At 49.8% G+C, this 16751-nt stretch overlaps 7 protein-coding genes across 7 annotated transcripts; 5 read left to right on the top strand and 2 right to left on the bottom strand.

The window, feature by feature from the left end:
- Window positions 1–1107: 1107 nt before the first annotated feature.
- On the bottom strand, window positions 1108–3620 carry Pdw03_1592 (Formin binding protein (FNB3), putative; the record flags this gene model as incomplete). Its single annotated transcript, XM_014683142.1, has 4 exons — window positions 1108–2112; window positions 2171–3236; window positions 3285–3436; window positions 3486–3620. The coding sequence occupies 4 exons, from the start codon at window positions 3618–3620 to the stop codon at window positions 1108–1110; spliced, it is 2358 nt and encodes a 785-aa protein (XP_014538628.1).
- Window positions 3621–3791: 171 nt separating this feature from the next.
- On the top strand, window positions 3792–5695 carry Pdw03_1593 (TRAPP II complex, Trs65; the record flags this gene model as incomplete). Its single annotated transcript, XM_066099945.1, has 4 exons — window positions 3792–3966; window positions 4023–4295; window positions 4357–5467; window positions 5527–5695. 4 exons carry the CDS (start codon window positions 3792–3794, stop codon window positions 5693–5695), a joined length of 1728 nt encoding a protein of 575 aa, XP_065957672.1.
- Window positions 5696–6395: 700 nt separating this feature from the next.
- On the top strand, window positions 6396–7453 carry Pdw03_1594 (Mpv17/PMP22; the record flags this gene model as incomplete). Its single annotated transcript, XM_014683140.1, has 6 exons — window positions 6396–6461; window positions 6534–6624; window positions 6684–6709; window positions 6769–7105; window positions 7162–7328; window positions 7382–7453. 6 exons carry the CDS (start codon window positions 6396–6398, stop codon window positions 7451–7453), a joined length of 759 nt encoding a protein of 252 aa, XP_014538626.1.
- A 715-nt stretch (window positions 7454–8168) lies between these two features.
- On the top strand, window positions 8169–9742 carry Pdw03_1595 (Phosphoglycerate kinase; the record flags this gene model as incomplete). Its single annotated transcript, XM_014683139.2, has 4 exons — window positions 8169–8234; window positions 8294–8714; window positions 8777–9535; window positions 9723–9742. The coding sequence occupies 4 exons, from the start codon at window positions 8169–8171 to the stop codon at window positions 9740–9742; spliced, it is 1266 nt and encodes a 421-aa protein (XP_014538625.2).
- A 505-nt stretch (window positions 9743–10247) lies between these two features.
- Pdw03_1596 (DSS1/SEM1) lies at window positions 10248–10756 on the bottom strand (the record flags this gene model as incomplete). Its single annotated transcript, XM_014683138.2, has 3 exons — window positions 10248–10281; window positions 10468–10588; window positions 10648–10756. 3 exons carry the CDS (start codon window positions 10754–10756, stop codon window positions 10248–10250), a joined length of 264 nt encoding a protein of 87 aa, XP_014538624.2.
- A 640-nt stretch (window positions 10757–11396) lies between these two features.
- On the top strand, window positions 11397–13850 carry Pdw03_1597 (Outer membrane protein, IML2, mitochondrial/Tetratricopeptide repeat protein 39; the record flags this gene model as incomplete). Its single annotated transcript, XM_014683137.1, has 6 exons — window positions 11397–11472; window positions 11549–11566; window positions 11625–11701; window positions 11791–11857; window positions 11908–12962; window positions 13014–13850. The coding sequence occupies 6 exons, from the start codon at window positions 11397–11399 to the stop codon at window positions 13848–13850; spliced, it is 2130 nt and encodes a 709-aa protein (XP_014538623.1).
- A 725-nt stretch (window positions 13851–14575) lies between these two features.
- Pdw03_1598 (MFS multidrug transporter, putative) lies at window positions 14576–16383 on the top strand (the record flags this gene model as incomplete). The annotated part of the gene is made up of 4 exons (XM_014683136.1): window positions 14576–14924; window positions 14978–14999; window positions 15059–15482; window positions 15538–16383. The coding sequence occupies 4 exons, from the start codon at window positions 14576–14578 to the stop codon at window positions 16381–16383; spliced, it is 1641 nt and encodes a 546-aa protein (XP_014538622.1).
- Between the last annotated feature and the right edge of the window lie 368 nt (window positions 16384–16751).

The raw sequence follows: 16751 nt of genomic DNA on the forward strand, positions 1-16751 counted from the left end.
CTTAAGGAACTGGCATGCGTTTTCTTCTTCGTCTCTATGGACGAAAAAGCCGGACCTGTCGCAGACATATCGACCTAGGTGTCCCATTTAATCATGGGGGAGTATAAGGGTACTTGTTTTAGTAGGCGTGTAGGATGGAATACCTCTATAGAGTGTTTACACACATTTTTGGAAAGGATACGGATGCATGTGATCTAAGAGACACTTACTATATCCTACTATGAAGACAGAGTCCAATAGGGGAGAAAGTGGAGTGAAAGGAGACAAAGAGGACGAAAGACATAGGGTAGAGACCAGAGAAGATAGCCACCTTAGCCTTAGATCAGCCCTATATGGTAAACACATCAATGTATACTACCTCAAAGATGGATCCAAGCAGTAGCAAGGCAAGGACTTGAACCCACCTTGAAACTATTTATGTTGAGAGCCATGAGGGCCCTAGAATTGCCTCTCTTCTTAATTCAAATGAATTGGTGTTGGGACATAAAGACCTGTGGAGTTTGCTTGCTTTTAAACTGCAAGAAGCCAACATCTTGCAAGGTTCTGTGTGGCATGTTTTCAACCCCTCTGCATCCCTGGATTTATCATATTACCCTGTACAAGTCTTGAATTCATGAGTTAGGTTAGATGGCAATTCTCAGGTGAGATGTGAAGTCTGTCACACATGAGATCCACGGGGGGAGTGTTCTTTGGTACACATGTAGGGCTGCAATTTCTTTGACCGAAGAGTAGTTCATGAGGGTAGTTGGAAGGATATGTCAATGAGAAAGTGGGCCTATGAGGCAAGAATGATTGGAAGACATACAACCTTGAAGAGGTTGCTAGTAAAATGTTTGATTGATAAACGGCCGCAGCTGCAAAAGTGCAATTAGTGCAGCTGTGGAGTGGTATTATGGGAGACTAGAATGGTTGAGACGCAACTTTGGACCAAGCATAAGGGTGAGCTCGAGCTGTATGCAAGTCGAGATAGTGTATAGAGGGAGTTACTAGGCCTTGAAGAAAGCAAATGAGGTTGCAATGGATTAAGCTCAATATCCTACACGAATTTTGAAGGGCAGAGATAACTTGCACATGAGGTCAAGTGTGAATGAGAATGTCCATTCCCATCTACTCCTCTTCAATCTCTCCTTCCTCGCTGCCAGAGTGAATGGCCTTCTCGTCCTTCTTCGCATCCTCGGGTTCTTCTTCCGGAATAGCAGAGCGTTCACGTCGGGGCACTCTAGGACCCTTGCTGCGCTCTCGCTCACGGCTATCACGTCGGTAACGCTTGGCAGACCGGCTAGCCACGCTCTCGGTATCACTGTCACGTCGGCGTCGGCGGTCACCACTGGCCACACTACGACTGTCAACACCACCAGTACCACCACCGTAGTCAAGCTCATCGCGGCCTCCACGGGGATCACCACGAGTGCGATACAAGCGCTCCCGTTCGTCTTCACGTCGATCTGGGTCTCTAGTACGGGGTCGGTCAAAGTCACGGTCCCGGCTACGATAACGGTCACGGTCTCCACGTTCGTCGCGACGGTCACGAGATGGGGAGATACCGCTGACCTTGCGGTAAGTTCGTTCGCGGTCGGCCTGTGCCTTGCGACGATCTGCTTCGTATGCATCCATTTCGGGGGTGCGGTTGGACTGGCCGCTGGGTCCTCGTCGTTCTCCTCGTCCACTGCGGTACTCACGATCGCCACGGTCGTAGTCCCGCCGACTTCCACGGCTTTGGGAGTGTGCTTCGCGATCCCTGTCTGCATCCTCGTCTCTTTCTTTCAGGCGGCGAATTGCTTTTTCAAAGGCAGACTCCCGAAGCTCATCGGACTCCAGGGCCTTGTATTCTTCGTATTTCTCAAGGCGAGGTTGAATTTCAGCCCAGGTGTCGGTGACCCTGACAGGCGGCTCTAGGCGCTTGATACGTGAGCGCAGTGCGTCCACGGCGCGGCGCTGTTGACGATCGGCGGCGTGCTTTTCATCCTCTGTGCGACGGATCGCCTTTTCTTGAATGCGTTGGAAGATGAGGTTGAGGATCTCAGGGTCGATCTTGGAGGTGCGGCGATCGCTGGACATGATAGAATTAAATTCATCAAATGTAGTTTCAGTCGTAACTTCAAATCGCTTGTCCTGGAATTATTTGTTAGTATGCATGATCAACGATTCGATTCGCTCCAAGAGAACTTACATCTAGAACGTCTAGAACGTCGTTCCGAGGTCCACGCAAAGCGCGCTCTTCTTCTTCCACCATATCCCAGAACAAATCAAGAGGGGTCGAACCAGGCTGGCCCAGGATGCCATGGTATCTGGGGTCATCATTTATGATCGGGCAGATATTCATCCACTTGGCGCCCGCCTTGATCTTACCTTGAGACTTGAGCTCCTTAAGGAGGGCGACAAACTGCTCTCGGTTCTTACGCTCCTTTCTGGCTCTGGCTGCCTTGTGCTGCTGGCGAGCGTCGTTGAAGGCCCGCTCCAGAGACTTGATATGATTTTCGAATGCAGTTAAAATGTCGCACTTGCTCAAAGTTTTGAACTTGTCGTCGCCTTGGAACTTGCTATCAGACTGAATAATAGCATGAGCCTCGGACCAGCGCGTGTAAGGCTCCAGATTAAGTGAGCCCAAAAGTTTCATCAGCTCATCCATAGCGGCCTTGTGCGTGACGGATTCTTGTTCGACGTGAACCTTTTTGAGTTCAAGGATGTACTCTTCGAAAAGCTGGCGTCTCTCGCCTTCCTCCTTGGTCGACCTGAATGTGGTCTCCCCCTCAATGATCGGACGAATCGTTTTCCAGCGGCTGTAGAATTTAATTTCAGGGTGCCGCTTCAGCATGGTATTAAAATCCGCCCGAAGCTTGGCGAATCGTTCTTTTGCTCGGTCCTTTTCCTGCATACGAACCTCGACCACGTATTTCTCGAATGCCGCCTTGCGGTCGCGTGGATCTTTGAGAGCCCGGTACTGCGGGTCCTTGATTGTAGCGCGCATTGTATCTTCCCAAGTCCAGTCGGGCTGCACATTGTGGCGTTTGAGCAGCTTCATAAAGGCGCTCTCCGCCTCCTCAAGAGAATGATAATCGGGATCCATCTGCGACTTGTGTTCAGGAGCAGCAACCATGCCGCTTGTTTCATATGACCCGTATGTACCTCGTCGGTCGCCGTATCCCCGGTCACCGCGGTCACCTCGGTCAAAGTCTTCACGGTCACGTTGCTGGGAATGCGAGAAAGAGGTTCCACCCGCAACGAATGAAGGCGCACTGTAATGAAATCAGCATTGAATTAAGTAGATTTGGGAAGGTACTTACGCGGGGGTTGCTTGGGGGGCAGGCGCCTGTGCAAGCGCATCTCTGTAAACTGCAGGCATCTCCCATGTGCTCTCCTTGGTTTCAGCGTGGTACCAGTACTTGCGCCCAGCATCTGTAGTGTGTTCCTTCCATGGCTGGTTTGCGAGAGCGAGCTTCAAAAAAGTCAGTTAAGCTCGTAACATTCTAAGTTCAAATACAAACCTCAACCGGAGTCATCAACTCTTTAGGCTTGGTCCATTGTGTGGCTTTGGTCTGGATATTGTAATAATAAACGCGCCCTTCAGAATTTTGCGCCTGCTGCCATATGGCAGAACCTGGGTTGCTGCTTTGATCCATTGTGAAGAGTGTTGAAGAGACTACGAAAGAGAAGTGAAAACGGAGCTTCATCACTGATCTCCGCACTTTTGCGCTTTTGGCCCCTCGCGTCGACCGTATCAACACTTATCGGTTATCTCCTGAGCTCCAAGTAGCCATTTTATTGAATCCTTTGCGACATCCATTGTCGCAATGGCTGGTCTAGAGATTCCGGGTGAATTATTGCGCCATGCCATTCTTGATACAGTTGTGCCTCATGCTCCGATACTCGATTTTGAGAGCGCTTTGAGTTCGGCCCTAAAGGACGGAGCTGATGATCTCTCCTCTATCCTCTCGTCAATCCCTCAACGGTCTCTATTGTTCTTTGGTATGCAATTCCAACAGCTCGATAGGTGTTGCCTCTTACTCATCAGTAGCCATTAGATGAATTTTTGCCCGTCCGTATCGTCTTGAGACTGTCTGATTGCCCAGAAACGATCCTAAAACACCACCTGCCACGCCTCGAAGTCAAGCTTGATGTCTTTGCCGTCGATCCAGCAGAATCAGTTGGTGAGAATCTAACACCAACTCGTGATTTAATCTTTTCGGGAATTGTTGGAGGAGATCGGGACCCCCTGGTGGTCTTCAATGAATTCGAAGCCGATGAAGGCAAGGGGAATCATGTATATTTGATTTGGAACATTGAAACTATACTGCGTGAGTTGACTGAATTTTGGGGTTGGATATCAAGAACTGAACATCACTAATTTGCTGACAGGGCGTCCCCGTATTCGAATCCAACACCCCTCTCTCTTGTTCATTGCCTCTGTCAGTCTTAATCCAGCTGACGCTCGCCGCCAAGAGGACTCGGAGGATGACTATCTCCCTTCATTAGTTCCTGCATCGACCAATATGCTGCAATCTCTATCAACCGACAAAACCTTCAGCCATAAAGAGCCTTTCCTGCCTGCTTCCAGACTATTGAGGGTTATACCGACGACACATAACGAGGCCCCGGTTTACAATATTCAGCAACAACATGGTCATCCATTTCGTGTTGTGCCCGCCGCAAGTGCAAGGATTCGGTACTCTCGGCTGAGTTCTTACACTGCTATTCCCATGACTGTCGCCAGTCTTGACTTTGAAGTCACCCCTTATCTGGCTTGCGAGGTCTCCTTTGACAAAGCGAAGCTTCACCTGTCCGATGGAACGATTGAGTCGCTGTCAGATACACCGGGCCTGACTCTTCCTATTACGTGCCGTCCGCGAGACGACGTGACTCTCATGTATAAACTTACACCGGAGTATGGCCCAGAGACTAACCCATCATCTACCGCCTTGGTTAGCACGCTGGACATATCTCTTGAGGCAACAATTCTTGTGGATGATGATTGCAAGCCACGTATTTCTATGCAATGGAAAGCCAACGTCGACTTTTCAGTCGCCCTCAATCCGACTTATGGGGGGCCCAGTCCAGCGCTGCAAAGGGCCAACCGCCCTGCTAGTCTATCAGTGTCAACTCAAGTGGGTGTAGCTCCTTCCCATCGAAGCTCATTACGAGAACGAGCATATTCGGTAACAGATGTTGGTATCACAATCTCCTTCTCCGGACCTGTTCGTGTGCAAGTGGGCTCTGTCTTCTCTTGGGATATTTTCATTGTCAATCGATCAAGCATTCCTCGCAAGTTTGCGTTAATTGCCATTCCCAGGCGGAAACGCTTAGACCCACGAGGACAGGTTGCTCGGCCTTCATCGTCATCTAGTACTAGCCGCAAAGAGGACCAAGTGGCCGAGGCGGTGGCTGACGACAACGTCGTGCATGCGAGGCAAAAAAGTGTAGCTGGTCAGGAAGCACAACTGATCAGCCTAAGCACGGACATTCGTGTGGGGTGAGCACTTTCAACCCTCGTTCTTTTCTTTTACTTCTCTAAATTGACGTTTCTGTCAGCCCCCTCCTTCCAGGAACTTGCCACTCGACCGAACTCAAACTCCTGCCTCTAGCCACGGGCCCACTCCATTTGGAGGCAATCCGGCTTATAGATGTGAACACGAACGAAACGACCGATATCCGAGATCTTCCGGACATTTTGGCGGATGATCAGCCTCGCTCTAGTTAAGAGTAGCCCAAACACTGTACATATATATAACACGAATCTATAGCTGCTTTCATTGAGGCTTATCTTTGACAACATGGTCTGATTTCAGAAAAATCTTCGTCTTGAGGCTGACAACATCCTCGGCCCGAGCGATTGCGTTTCTTAGTTGAGGCTCTACGCGATCTTATATTCACTTTGTAGCATTTCACTGCCATGTAGCTGCGCTCTAGCAGCTGATTTTAGGTCTTGAAGCTCCAAGCCGCATCGTCCTCAAGCGATCCACAATGATCGACACACCCGAGGTCGGATCGGAACCGAAAATGCCATGGTCCCAAGGCCAGAACATTTTAGTGTTCAAATCTACTGGAATATGGGCTGTAATGTAGTAGTTACAAAACTCACATTAAGTGTTGTAGGGCAAATTGTGGAGTACTACGGAGTCACCTAAGTAGAACATGTAGTAAAATAAAGTTCAATAAATGTGATTGGTGGAAGGAGATCACGGGGTAATCGACTCAGATGACTTTAATAGGAAGAACTTGGACAGGATCTCCTTTGATATCGTCATCTTGTCTACGATTTTCTTATGTACCTCGGGGACTGGGTTCAATATCCAGCTCCTCAGCTTTGCTCTTCATCTCGGTGTTCCTGGGCTTTGCGTCATACTGGCGCACCTGGTTCCTTCCCTATCAGTCTGCTCCAGTCACCAGAATCTTCTAACATGATCTGCTCTGCGAAACGGAAAGTCCTGAATGGACTGAATAAGAGATACATTTACGGTCGCGTGGTATGTTTGATGCCCCTTACTGACGTCTGGCATGTTGTTACTGTTTACAGAGGCTGACCCTGTTCTCACTAGCCTTTATTGCACACGATCATTTTCCTCGTCGAGATGGCAGTAGCAGCACGTCTTGCTGCCAAATTTAATACCTACTATGCCGAAAGGCCAGGTGTGCATCTTCCCGCCGGTTCTCAAGGGATCGCAGACTGACATCATTGCTATAAATAGTGCTCACGACGATGGTCACCAACGCTGTAAGCACTGCGAAGTAGACCAAACTCTGAACCGACAGTTGACAAAATGGATGTTATAGGTGCTTGGTGGTGTTGCCGATACCGTTGCGCAGCTGATTACGGCCTTCCGGACCCGCCGGCCTCAGACAAGCGGCGATGATTTCCTTTCGATAGAGATCCCCGACTTTGACAAGAATAAGCCCCCTGCTGTAGGGGAACTGGGCTTTGCCCGGACCTCCTCGCCGCCCTTCGATTTTGAGCGTCTAACAAGATTCATGGCTTATGGCTTCATCATGGCGCCGGTGCAGTTCCAGTGGTTTGGATTCTTGTCCAGGGCATTCCCGCTCACCAAGAAGAATCCAACGGCTCCTGCTTTCAAACGTGTCGCTTTTGACCAGCTTATCTTTGCGCCATTTGGTATGCTCTTCCTCTAGCAACTTCGGGATTTTTTGGACTGGACTGATTTTTTCTAGGTCTGGCGTGCTTCTTCACCTACATGACAATTGCAGAAGGTGGTGGTAAACGGGCACTAACACACAAGTTCCGAGATGTCTACCTACCCACTCTAAAGGCCAACTTTGTGCTTTGGCCAGCAGTGCAGATTTTAAACTTCCGTGTCATTCCGATCCAGTTTCAGATTGTGAGTGTCGCAGGCCCTCCTTGTTGAGACGTGACCCATACTGACTTGCTCAGCCATTCGTCTCAACCGTTGGCATTGCGTGGACCGCATACCTTTCTCTGACTAACTCCTCCGAGGAGTCCTAATTGAATGCCATTCAACGCGAACATCATGATAACGATTGGGGCTATAAAGGCGATAAATTGCACTCTTTCTTCTGCCATACTACTCGGGCGTTCTGGTTGATCAGTCTGGCTTTCAAGCACATGGCTATGGTATTTGCCCATTGACAGTGTTTGCAATTCAAAAGGTCAGATTTTGCACATTTGGGAATGCCAAATCGGCTGTTGACAATTTTTGGTGATTTGACTTGGGACGCTTCAGGAAAATTCCACTTTTCAACCCTGGAGCTTTACATGATTTGGAATTGGAAAGTATCCGAGCATGTAACAGCTATGAACACCAGTAGAGGTAATCCCAGAATCTCCCGACTCCGAGACTAAAGAGGACCTTAATGGCCCGGCCTTCTCTGAATCAACAGCATCTCTGACATCAGTCCCGCGTCAGCCCGATCAGCTCTCCGGGGATCCTCGGGTACGGGGAACTGGGGTACCAATTTTGTAGATATACCTGGCAAAGACTTGATGGCATCATATTTAAACAAGTACATCATGCGATCGAGTACATCATGGATAAGTACCCAGGTTGCTATGGTTGCTACCTCTTCACCGGCCTGCCCCACCAAAACTGACCCCTCCTCTCTTTACTGATCGCGACTCACCGTGGCCTGATTAGTTCTTTCTCCTTCTTATACCCCCTTCCTTGCTTCCTTTACCATCTTCATACCATTAGCCATCTACAATGTCTCTCTCCAACAAGCTCCCCGTTACTGACGTCGACCTCAAGGGCAAGCGTGTCTTGATCCGGGTAAGTTTCCAGCTAGTTGAACTTCACAACTCGCAGCCCCTAACCGCTGATTGAAACAGGTTGACTTCAATGTCCCCCTCGATGAGAACAAGAACGTTACCAACCCTCAGCGTATCGTCGGCGCCCTGCCCACCATCAAGTATGCTATTGAAAATGGTGCCAAGGCCGTTGTGCTCATGTCCCACCTGGGTCGCCCCGATGGCAAGGTCAATCCCAAGTACAGCTTGAAGCCCGTTGTTCCCGTGCTTGAGAAGCTTCTCGGCAAGAGTGTCACCTTCACTGAGGATTGCGTTGGTCCCCAGACTGAGGAGATCGTGAACAAGGCTTCTGATGGCCAGGTCATTCTGCTTGAGAACTTGCGCTTCCACGCCGAGGAGGAGGGCAGCTCCAAGGACGCCGAAGGCAAGAAGGTCAAGGCCGACAAGGCCGATGTTGATGCGTTCCGTAAGGGCCTCACTGCCCTCGGTGACGTCTACGTCAGTATGTAACCCCACGATAATGTTCCGATTTCTTGTCGTTCTTTTATTCTAACCTCAATTCAGACGATGCTTTCGGTACCGCACACCGCGCTCACAGCTCCATGGTCGGCGTGGAACTCCCCCAGAAGGCCGCCGGTTTCCTTGTGAAGAAGGAGCTGGAGTACTTCGCCAAGGCTCTTGAGAGCCCCGCGCGCCCCTTCCTCGCCATCCTCGGCGGTGCCAAGGTCTCTGACAAGATCCAACTGATCGACAACCTCCTTCCCAAGGTCAACAGCCTCATCATCACTGGTGGCATGGCCTTCACCTTCAAGAAGACTCTTGAGAATGTCAAGATTGGCAACAGTCTCTTCGACGAGGCTGGCAGCAAGATCGTGGGTGAGATCGTCGAGAAGGCCAAGAAGTACAACGTCGAGATCGTCCTCCCCGTTGACTACGTCACCGCCGATAAGTTCTCCGCCGATGCTACCGTTGGTGCCGCTACCGATGCCACTGGTATCCCTGACGGCTTCATGGGTCTGGATGTTGGCCCCGAGAGTGTTAAGCTCTACCAGAAGACCATCGCCGAGGCCAAGACTATCCTCTGGAATGGTCCCCCTGGTGTCTTCGAGCTCAAGCCCTTCGCCGCGGCCACCGAGGCTACCCTCGATGCCGCTGTCAAGGCTGCCGAGTCCGGCTCCATTGTCATCATCGGCGGTGGTGATACCGCTACCGTGGCCGCCAAGTACAAGGTCGAGGATAAGATCTCCCACGTCTCGACCGGTGGCGGTGCTTCGCTCGAGCTTCTCGAGGGCAAGGAGCTGCCCGGTGTTGCTGCTCTGTCCAGTAAGTAAATGATGAAAATTAGGCGCCAAGCGGAGAGTTTACGTCGGCTTTCTTTTCGTCCCGCATGTTTATGAACTGTAATGTACACAGCCAATGAATTTCTATTAATTACAAACAGTCTCTTTTTTTTAAAAAAAAAGACGTCCATTGTGTGCTCTTGGGGCCGATGACTAAGTGTTGTGCCCAGGTACGAAACCGAAGCTTTAGTCGCGACCTCGAGAGATTTCCCATGGTCAACTCATGTATATAGACGAGAGGACCTACGTACGGTGAAGAAGTAAGGCAGCAACGCTACAGTGGCATGTCGATTAAATTGAACCGTGCGATTTCCATCAACAACTCCATCTCGCAATTCCAACTAATACTTCCGTTTATCCAGCTACAGAATATCATCTATAGACTTACACAGAATCAGAAGCTTTGTCATTGGTGGAACATCAAAGAAAACATCATGGTAGTAATCCCGAAAGCAAGATCTGCGCTCCGAGTGATGAATCGTTAAAACGTCAAAAGGACCGTATCTCATTTCCTCCCCGACAAGCTCCCGGCCACTGCATGTGGCAATTATGGTTCCGAACCCTCCCATTGGTTCCAAAGACAGGGGGGTATAGTGTACGAGATGAAATGGCCAGCCAACTCGATAATGAACCTATCCCGAAATCCGACGCGGGGGTTATCTACTTTTGGTGCGCTTGTCTGGTTTCATCTAGATTTAAGCTGATGCTTCGACTTTCTTCAATTCTTCCCTAGATGAGGTGATCGATGTTAGTGGGTGCGGTGAGGGAGGGGAAGCTGACAGCTGTGGCGGAAAGTGGGATGGGGGGTTGCGAGCAACGGTGGCGGTGTAGATATAGGGATAAACGGAAATTTAAAGGCAAGGAACATAGAGTTAAGGGGTATTTGAAGTATAGAAAAGGGAAAGTCGAACTCACTGAAGCTGCTTTGAGAAGTCCTCCGCCGCATCATCGTCATCCCAGCTCTCTTCCCACAGGTGCTCGCTACCGTCATTTGCCGTCGAGCCGTTTGCCTGCTCGGCTTCTTCTTGGGGCCAGTCTGGGTGTCGTAGAGTTAGTTTCGTTGCTTAAGGAAGCGCTTGGGTGCTTGGTCGATACCTTCGACGGGGAAATCCTCAAACTCATCGTCTTCCTCCAAGACTTGGGGCTTCGCTTGTGGCGGGGCCTGCTCTGTGGTATCCGCCTTCTGAGTAGTTGGGTTTGACATTGTGGTAGATGTGAGAGACCAGGAGAATTGAAGGTAGATAGGGATGTGAACGTGGAAGTGGCAGCTTTGAAGTCGGAGGTCGGAGGTCGGAGGTCGGAGGTTTGACTTAGTAAGACCGCGATAAGGTGATAACGATGATGAAGTTTGGAAGCCAACCTTGGAAGACAGTGTACAATTTGGGGTTGAACTGAAATAAATGATTTTAAAAAATTGTTATCTTGGAAAGGGGCATATATCAGAAGATAGTAATGTGTCAAAAAGTGTCATATAACTAGATCGATGTGGAATTGGCTATCGAAGAATAGAGTTGCCCGCACTCGGAGCTGCCAGCGAAAAGAATCCATGGGAAGAGAGCCTCAGTCTAGACGTGCTGTTAGATAACTTCTTCCCCTCCCACTCGACCTTCCCTCCTTCTCTTCTCCTCATTCTTTGTGTTTTCATTTTTCTCTTTGTCATTCCCTCCCAAGAGTGATGTTCTCGTCCCATCGTGATTCCGTTATCGCACAGTTGACATATTGACATTCTTCCTGATCCGGTGCTCTCTCTTTTCGGCTTGGTCGGATTGCCCATACTTGAGACCATCGTGGTTTGTGTCCCAAAAAAATTTAATTCTTCAAACTCACTGCCAGCGGTTTTCGCCATGTTGCGAGTCGGGTCCTGGTTGTACGGCAAGAAGCCGGCACAGTCTGTGGACTCACTGGTTGAGTTGAAAGACTGTGAGTGGTGTTCTTTACTCTAGGAGAGCCTAAAGTGGTTGTTTGATAGTATGCTAACCGCGGTATTCTGAGGCAGTGCACGAGGCGATGGCAGGTATGTCCGATGGGGATTGTCCGGCATTTAGGCACCGACTAATGCCATGTCTTACTAGCGGCAACTCTGATTCTCAATGATGATGTCGATGGTGCGGAGAGTGGTCTCTCAACGGGCACTTCGTCTTTTCACAATGTGAGCGATCTGCACTATCTTTACTATGAGCTATGACGTAGCACGGACCTTGTGGAAAGATACTAAGATACTGACTCTGGATCGAGTAGTTAGCTAAAGGCGTGGTCGCATTCGTCCGGGCAACATTAGGCTTCGAGCAGGAGATTATGCGACAAGGTCGATGTCCTGTAAATCTTCTAAAGCCACTATTTCTGACAATCCTGCAGCATCCGAACGTCTTTATGAAGCAGAAACCAGCGCAGCCAGCGATCAAACTCGGTCTCAGCAAAACGCCCAAGCACCTAATGCCTTTCACTCCGATATCTATGCCACCGGTACCGAATATGCGTTGTGCCAGGCAATCGCTCAATTGATGAGTGCGGTTGTCGGGGTACTGAATGAAAGCTTGACAGAAAGTATCAAAGCATTCTACCGGCTGAGAAAGGCTTATATCGCACTGGACGCTATCATGAAGATGGAAGAAAAGTTTATGGAGCAGAGGGATATACGCAAAGCTCTATTGCCCACTGCAATTGATCTCTCAAGCTCGAGCGCTGCATGCCCAGACACAAAGTCGGATTCGTCCAGTCTTACATCGAAAAAAGGCGCAAGTGTGGCTGCCGTCGAGCAAACTGAGCTCAGTTCATCAATGAATGGGTTGGCAATCTCTCCCCGAGCGGTATCTCCAGATGTGGCAACGGCCACTTCGACACCTGTAAAGCATATCCACCACGATCCTGACTCGGACATCTTCAAAAACGAAATCGATATTTTTGTGCACTCTGGTGCCAACTTCTGTTTTGGCATTCTTCTTCTACTTATATCCATGGTTCCACCGGCATTCAGCAAGCTTCTTTCCATTATTGGCTTCCACGGCGACAAGCAACGAGGGCTGAGAATGCTCTGGCAAGCTAGCAAGTTCCACAACTTTATCGGTGCCATGGCTGCTTTGGCACTACTAGGATATTACAACGGCTTTGTCCGCTACTGTGATATTATGCCCGACCCAACTCCTGGCGAAGCCGACGTTGAGGGATACCCGCAGGAGAGGCTGGCTGCATTGCTGGCGGAGATGCGGTCTCGGTTCCCCAACAGTCAACTTTGGCTGATCGAAGAATCGCGGATGCTAGGCGCGAATAAGGACCTGGGCAAGGCCCTGGAACTACTGTCCACGGACAAAAAGAGCCCTCTCAAGCAGGTCGAGGCGCTGTGCGTGTTCGAAAAGAGCTTGAACGCACTGTTCCTCCACAGATATGATATCTGCGCTGAGGCATTCATCGAAGTAAGGTTTGTTCTATAGAGATTTTTCAACCATCAAGCTAATCCTTTTCAGTGTGTGGGCCTTAACTCGTGGTCTCGTTCGTTATATTACTACATCGCCGGATCGTGCCATGTTGCCCTGTTTCGGCAATCTCTCCATGACCCCAAACTTGCAGAGAAACACGCCAAGAAAGCCACTGTATATATGCGGAAGGCACCCGAATTCGCTGGGAAAAAGAAATTTATGGCCCGACAACTACCATTTGATGTCTTTGTGACTCGGAAACTAGCCAAATGGGAGGCGCGCGCCAAAGAATGGAAGGTGTCTCTGGTGGATGCGATTGGAGTTGATCCTATCGAAGAAATGATCTTCTTCTGGAACGGACATAGTCGTATGACCAGCGAGCAGCTAGAAGAGTCCCTAGATCGTCTGAAATGGTGTGAAAGCGAACACAACAAGACTTGGTCTCGTGAGGGGATTGAAGAAAAGGCGATCTTGGAGCTTCTTCGGGCTGCCATTTTGCGATCACTGCACAGACACGACGAGGCGAAAAATATCCTGCAGACTCGCGTCTTGAGCCACGACAAGTCTTTCTTTAAGGGCCACCTAAAGGATGACTGGGTCCACCCAGTGGCGCATTTCGAGATGGCCGCCAACTTCTGGATGGAGCGCCCCACATACCAGGCCCTGCATGGGATTACTGCTTCCCCCAAGGCGTCGGACGAAGCGTCGGTGGGATCTGGGAAGACACGCTCAGAGACCGAGAGAAAGCAGGTATCCAAGTGCAAGGAAAACCTCGATCATGCTGCTCGCTGGGACAGCTACGAGCTCGACGCTCGTGTAGGACTCAAGGTTACTGCGGCGATGGAAGCGGTCCATAAATGGGAGGCTATGCATCCTACCATCTAATGGCGATTATTATGTTTCAATCCCTGCGCACGTCTCTGTTTATACTTGCCCTGGATGCCTTTTCTAGCATACACGTATAGAGTACAAGTAGATGTTAGTGTTCCATGTTTAACGAAGTTCATTTAGGTCTTTTTCAGGTCTATACATTCTTTTTCCTTTTCCTCTTGTCTGAGCCCGATCTTGTATGACATACAAGACTAGGATAACTGAATTATTCAACCTCCACCCTTCTTGTACCCACAACTTCCGATTGACAAGGTATGCGCCAATGTTTTCCAGCCTTTGAATTTCATTGGCTCCGACAGACCCAACCGGAGTCGGTCCGATGGCACTTCGGCCCCAACCCCACCAAAGCCGAGCTCTCATGTCCCCATCCAGCCATGGACTGGAGCCATAGGCCTCGGTGCTTCAATGGTGATGCCGATTGAATCCCCCCCCCCCCCAGAAAAAGGTAACGCGGCATGGCAGGTACCAGGTTTCGGATCACACGGCCTTTGCCATCGGACGTCCGACCAAAATCGAATAGGACCAACTCCGTTTCCCATCTCAGCCTTACAGTAAATCTCCGCTTGAGACATCTTCCGTCATACCCACTTCTTATCTCCGAGACATATTTTTCCCACATTTATGTTGTACACCGTAACTTTGTCTACTTCACATATCTTGTTTCCCTTCTACACCAGCTCGAGTGGTCTTGCGATACGGCCAACGACTTATGTGTGAGAATGGTCGAACGTACAGAACATGACTCTTGCACCAGCAAATCTAGCGATGTTGAAGACATTGAACCGCGTCGCAGTGACGACGGAGCGGATGAAATCACAACGTTAGAAAAGCAAAGCACTGCGGCATCAGGTTATTCGGCCTTTGAACAGCGCACGCAGTCAATAGTCTCTCGCATTCGGAGTCGAGAGCCTGGCCAAACAGCGAAATTCAGTCACCCACTTACCCACACCAAGACAAGTCCTGATGTGATTGTCGATTTTGAAGGGCCGGATGATCCCTATAGACCATTGAACTGGAGTTTCAGAAAGAAGGCCATCACCACGGTGTTGTATGGATTGACTACGATGGGTACGTGCGCTGTCCGCCATGTCGGGAATGCCGCTAATCGATTTCAATTGCAGGATCAACGTGGGCGAGTTCAATGTGAGTCCATTTTTGTTTGCTGCACGGTGTATAGATCATGAAGCTAACTACAACATCAGCTACTCGACCGGACAGGCAGAGATTAGCGAGGAATTCGGCATCTCGAGTGAGGTCGCAACTCTCGGCACCTCATTACTTTTGTTCGGCTTGGGATTGGGCCCTTTGATCTGGGCGCCTCTGTCTGAACTCTATGGACGCAAAACGGCAGTTCTACCACCATATTTCCTCGCAGCTATCTTTTCGTTTGCGACTGCCACCGCGAAAGACGTGCAGACTATCATGATCACTAGATTCTTTACGGGCTTTTTTGGCGCGGCCCCGGTTACCAATACCGGCGGAGTGCTGAGTGATATCTGGACTCCCGCGCAGCGTGGAGCTGCCATTGTAGGCTATGCCATGGCCGTAGTGGGCGGGCCTGTCATTGGGCCGATTGCGGGTGGTGCCATCGTCCAGAGCAATCTGGGATGGCGCTGGACTGAATATGTGAGTCTTCTTCCATGCGGGAGGCTGAAATTGAGACCAACCTAATACCTACCAGATCACCGGCATCATGATGATTTTCTTCCTAATCATGGACCTCCTCTTCGTCGACGAGAGCTACCCACCAATTCTGCTAGTGTACAAGGCACAGCGACTGCGCTTCGAAAGCGGCAACTGGGCCCTCCATGCACGCCACGAAGAGTGGGATGTGACCCTTAAAGAAATAGGCAACAAATACCTCATCCGTCCCTTCCAACTCCTCTCAACCCCAATCTGCTTCCTCGTCGCCCTCTACGCATCATTTGTCTACGGCATCCTCTATCTCAGCCTGGCTGCCTTCCCAATCGTCTTCCAGGAAATCCGCGGCTGGAACCAAGTCGTCGGTGCCCTCCCCTTCCTCGCCTACTTAGTCGGCATTCTAATGGGCGGAGGAATAAATCTCGCCAACCAGAAATTCTACATAAAGCGCTTCAAGGCGAACAATAATCGCCCCGTGCCAGAAGCTCGTCTCCCGCCCATGATGATCGGCTCCGTGCTCTTCGCGAGCGGTATGTTCGTCTTCGGTTGGACTAGTCCAAAACACATCCACTGGATCTGCCCCAACATCGGCGCAGTCATGATGGGCTTTGGTTTCTTCACCATCTTCCAGGCCGCTATCAACTACCTCATTGATACGTTCCAAAAATTCTCTGCTAGCGCGATCGCTGCAAACACTTTCCTGCGCTCAATATTCGCGGGCTGTTTCCCACTCTTCACAAAAGCCATGTTCCATAACCTTGGTGTTCCTTGGGCTGCTAGCCTGTTGGGCTTCATTTCCATTGCTCTCATCCCCATTCCATATCTGTTCTACAAGTTTGGGAAGCGGATCCGAGCGCGTGGGACGTGGTCACGAGACTCTGTTTAGATTTCTGCGAAATTGATGCTGTTGATGGCTCTTTATACATGTTTCGCTGTTTAATACTAACTGGGTTGTGCGCACATCGAATCACAGCCCGGTTGCTGGCTGTGGCATGCACATCCTTCGCATATAATACCCTCCGAGTTCTATTTCTCATTGACTGACATTTTCTACAAGCCTGTGATGTCAGGACGTGGTCTGCAAGTTTTACTTTGTTACTTTTCTACGAGGTGAATAAAATTCAATAGACAAGTTTCCGCGTATTAGAGTATAACAAAGAAGTAGTAGCACAAAATTGGCAGAGTAAACAGGAAGAGAACTGTAAGGAGAGAGAAAATAGTCAGTCAAGACGATTGAATATCGCATGTAGCCAA

Source organism: Penicillium digitatum, chromosome 5 (assembly GCF_016767815.1).
Source record: "Penicillium digitatum chromosome 5, complete sequence".
In the NCBI taxonomy this organism is placed as follows: Eukaryota; Fungi; Ascomycota; class Eurotiomycetes; order Eurotiales; family Aspergillaceae; genus Penicillium; species Penicillium digitatum.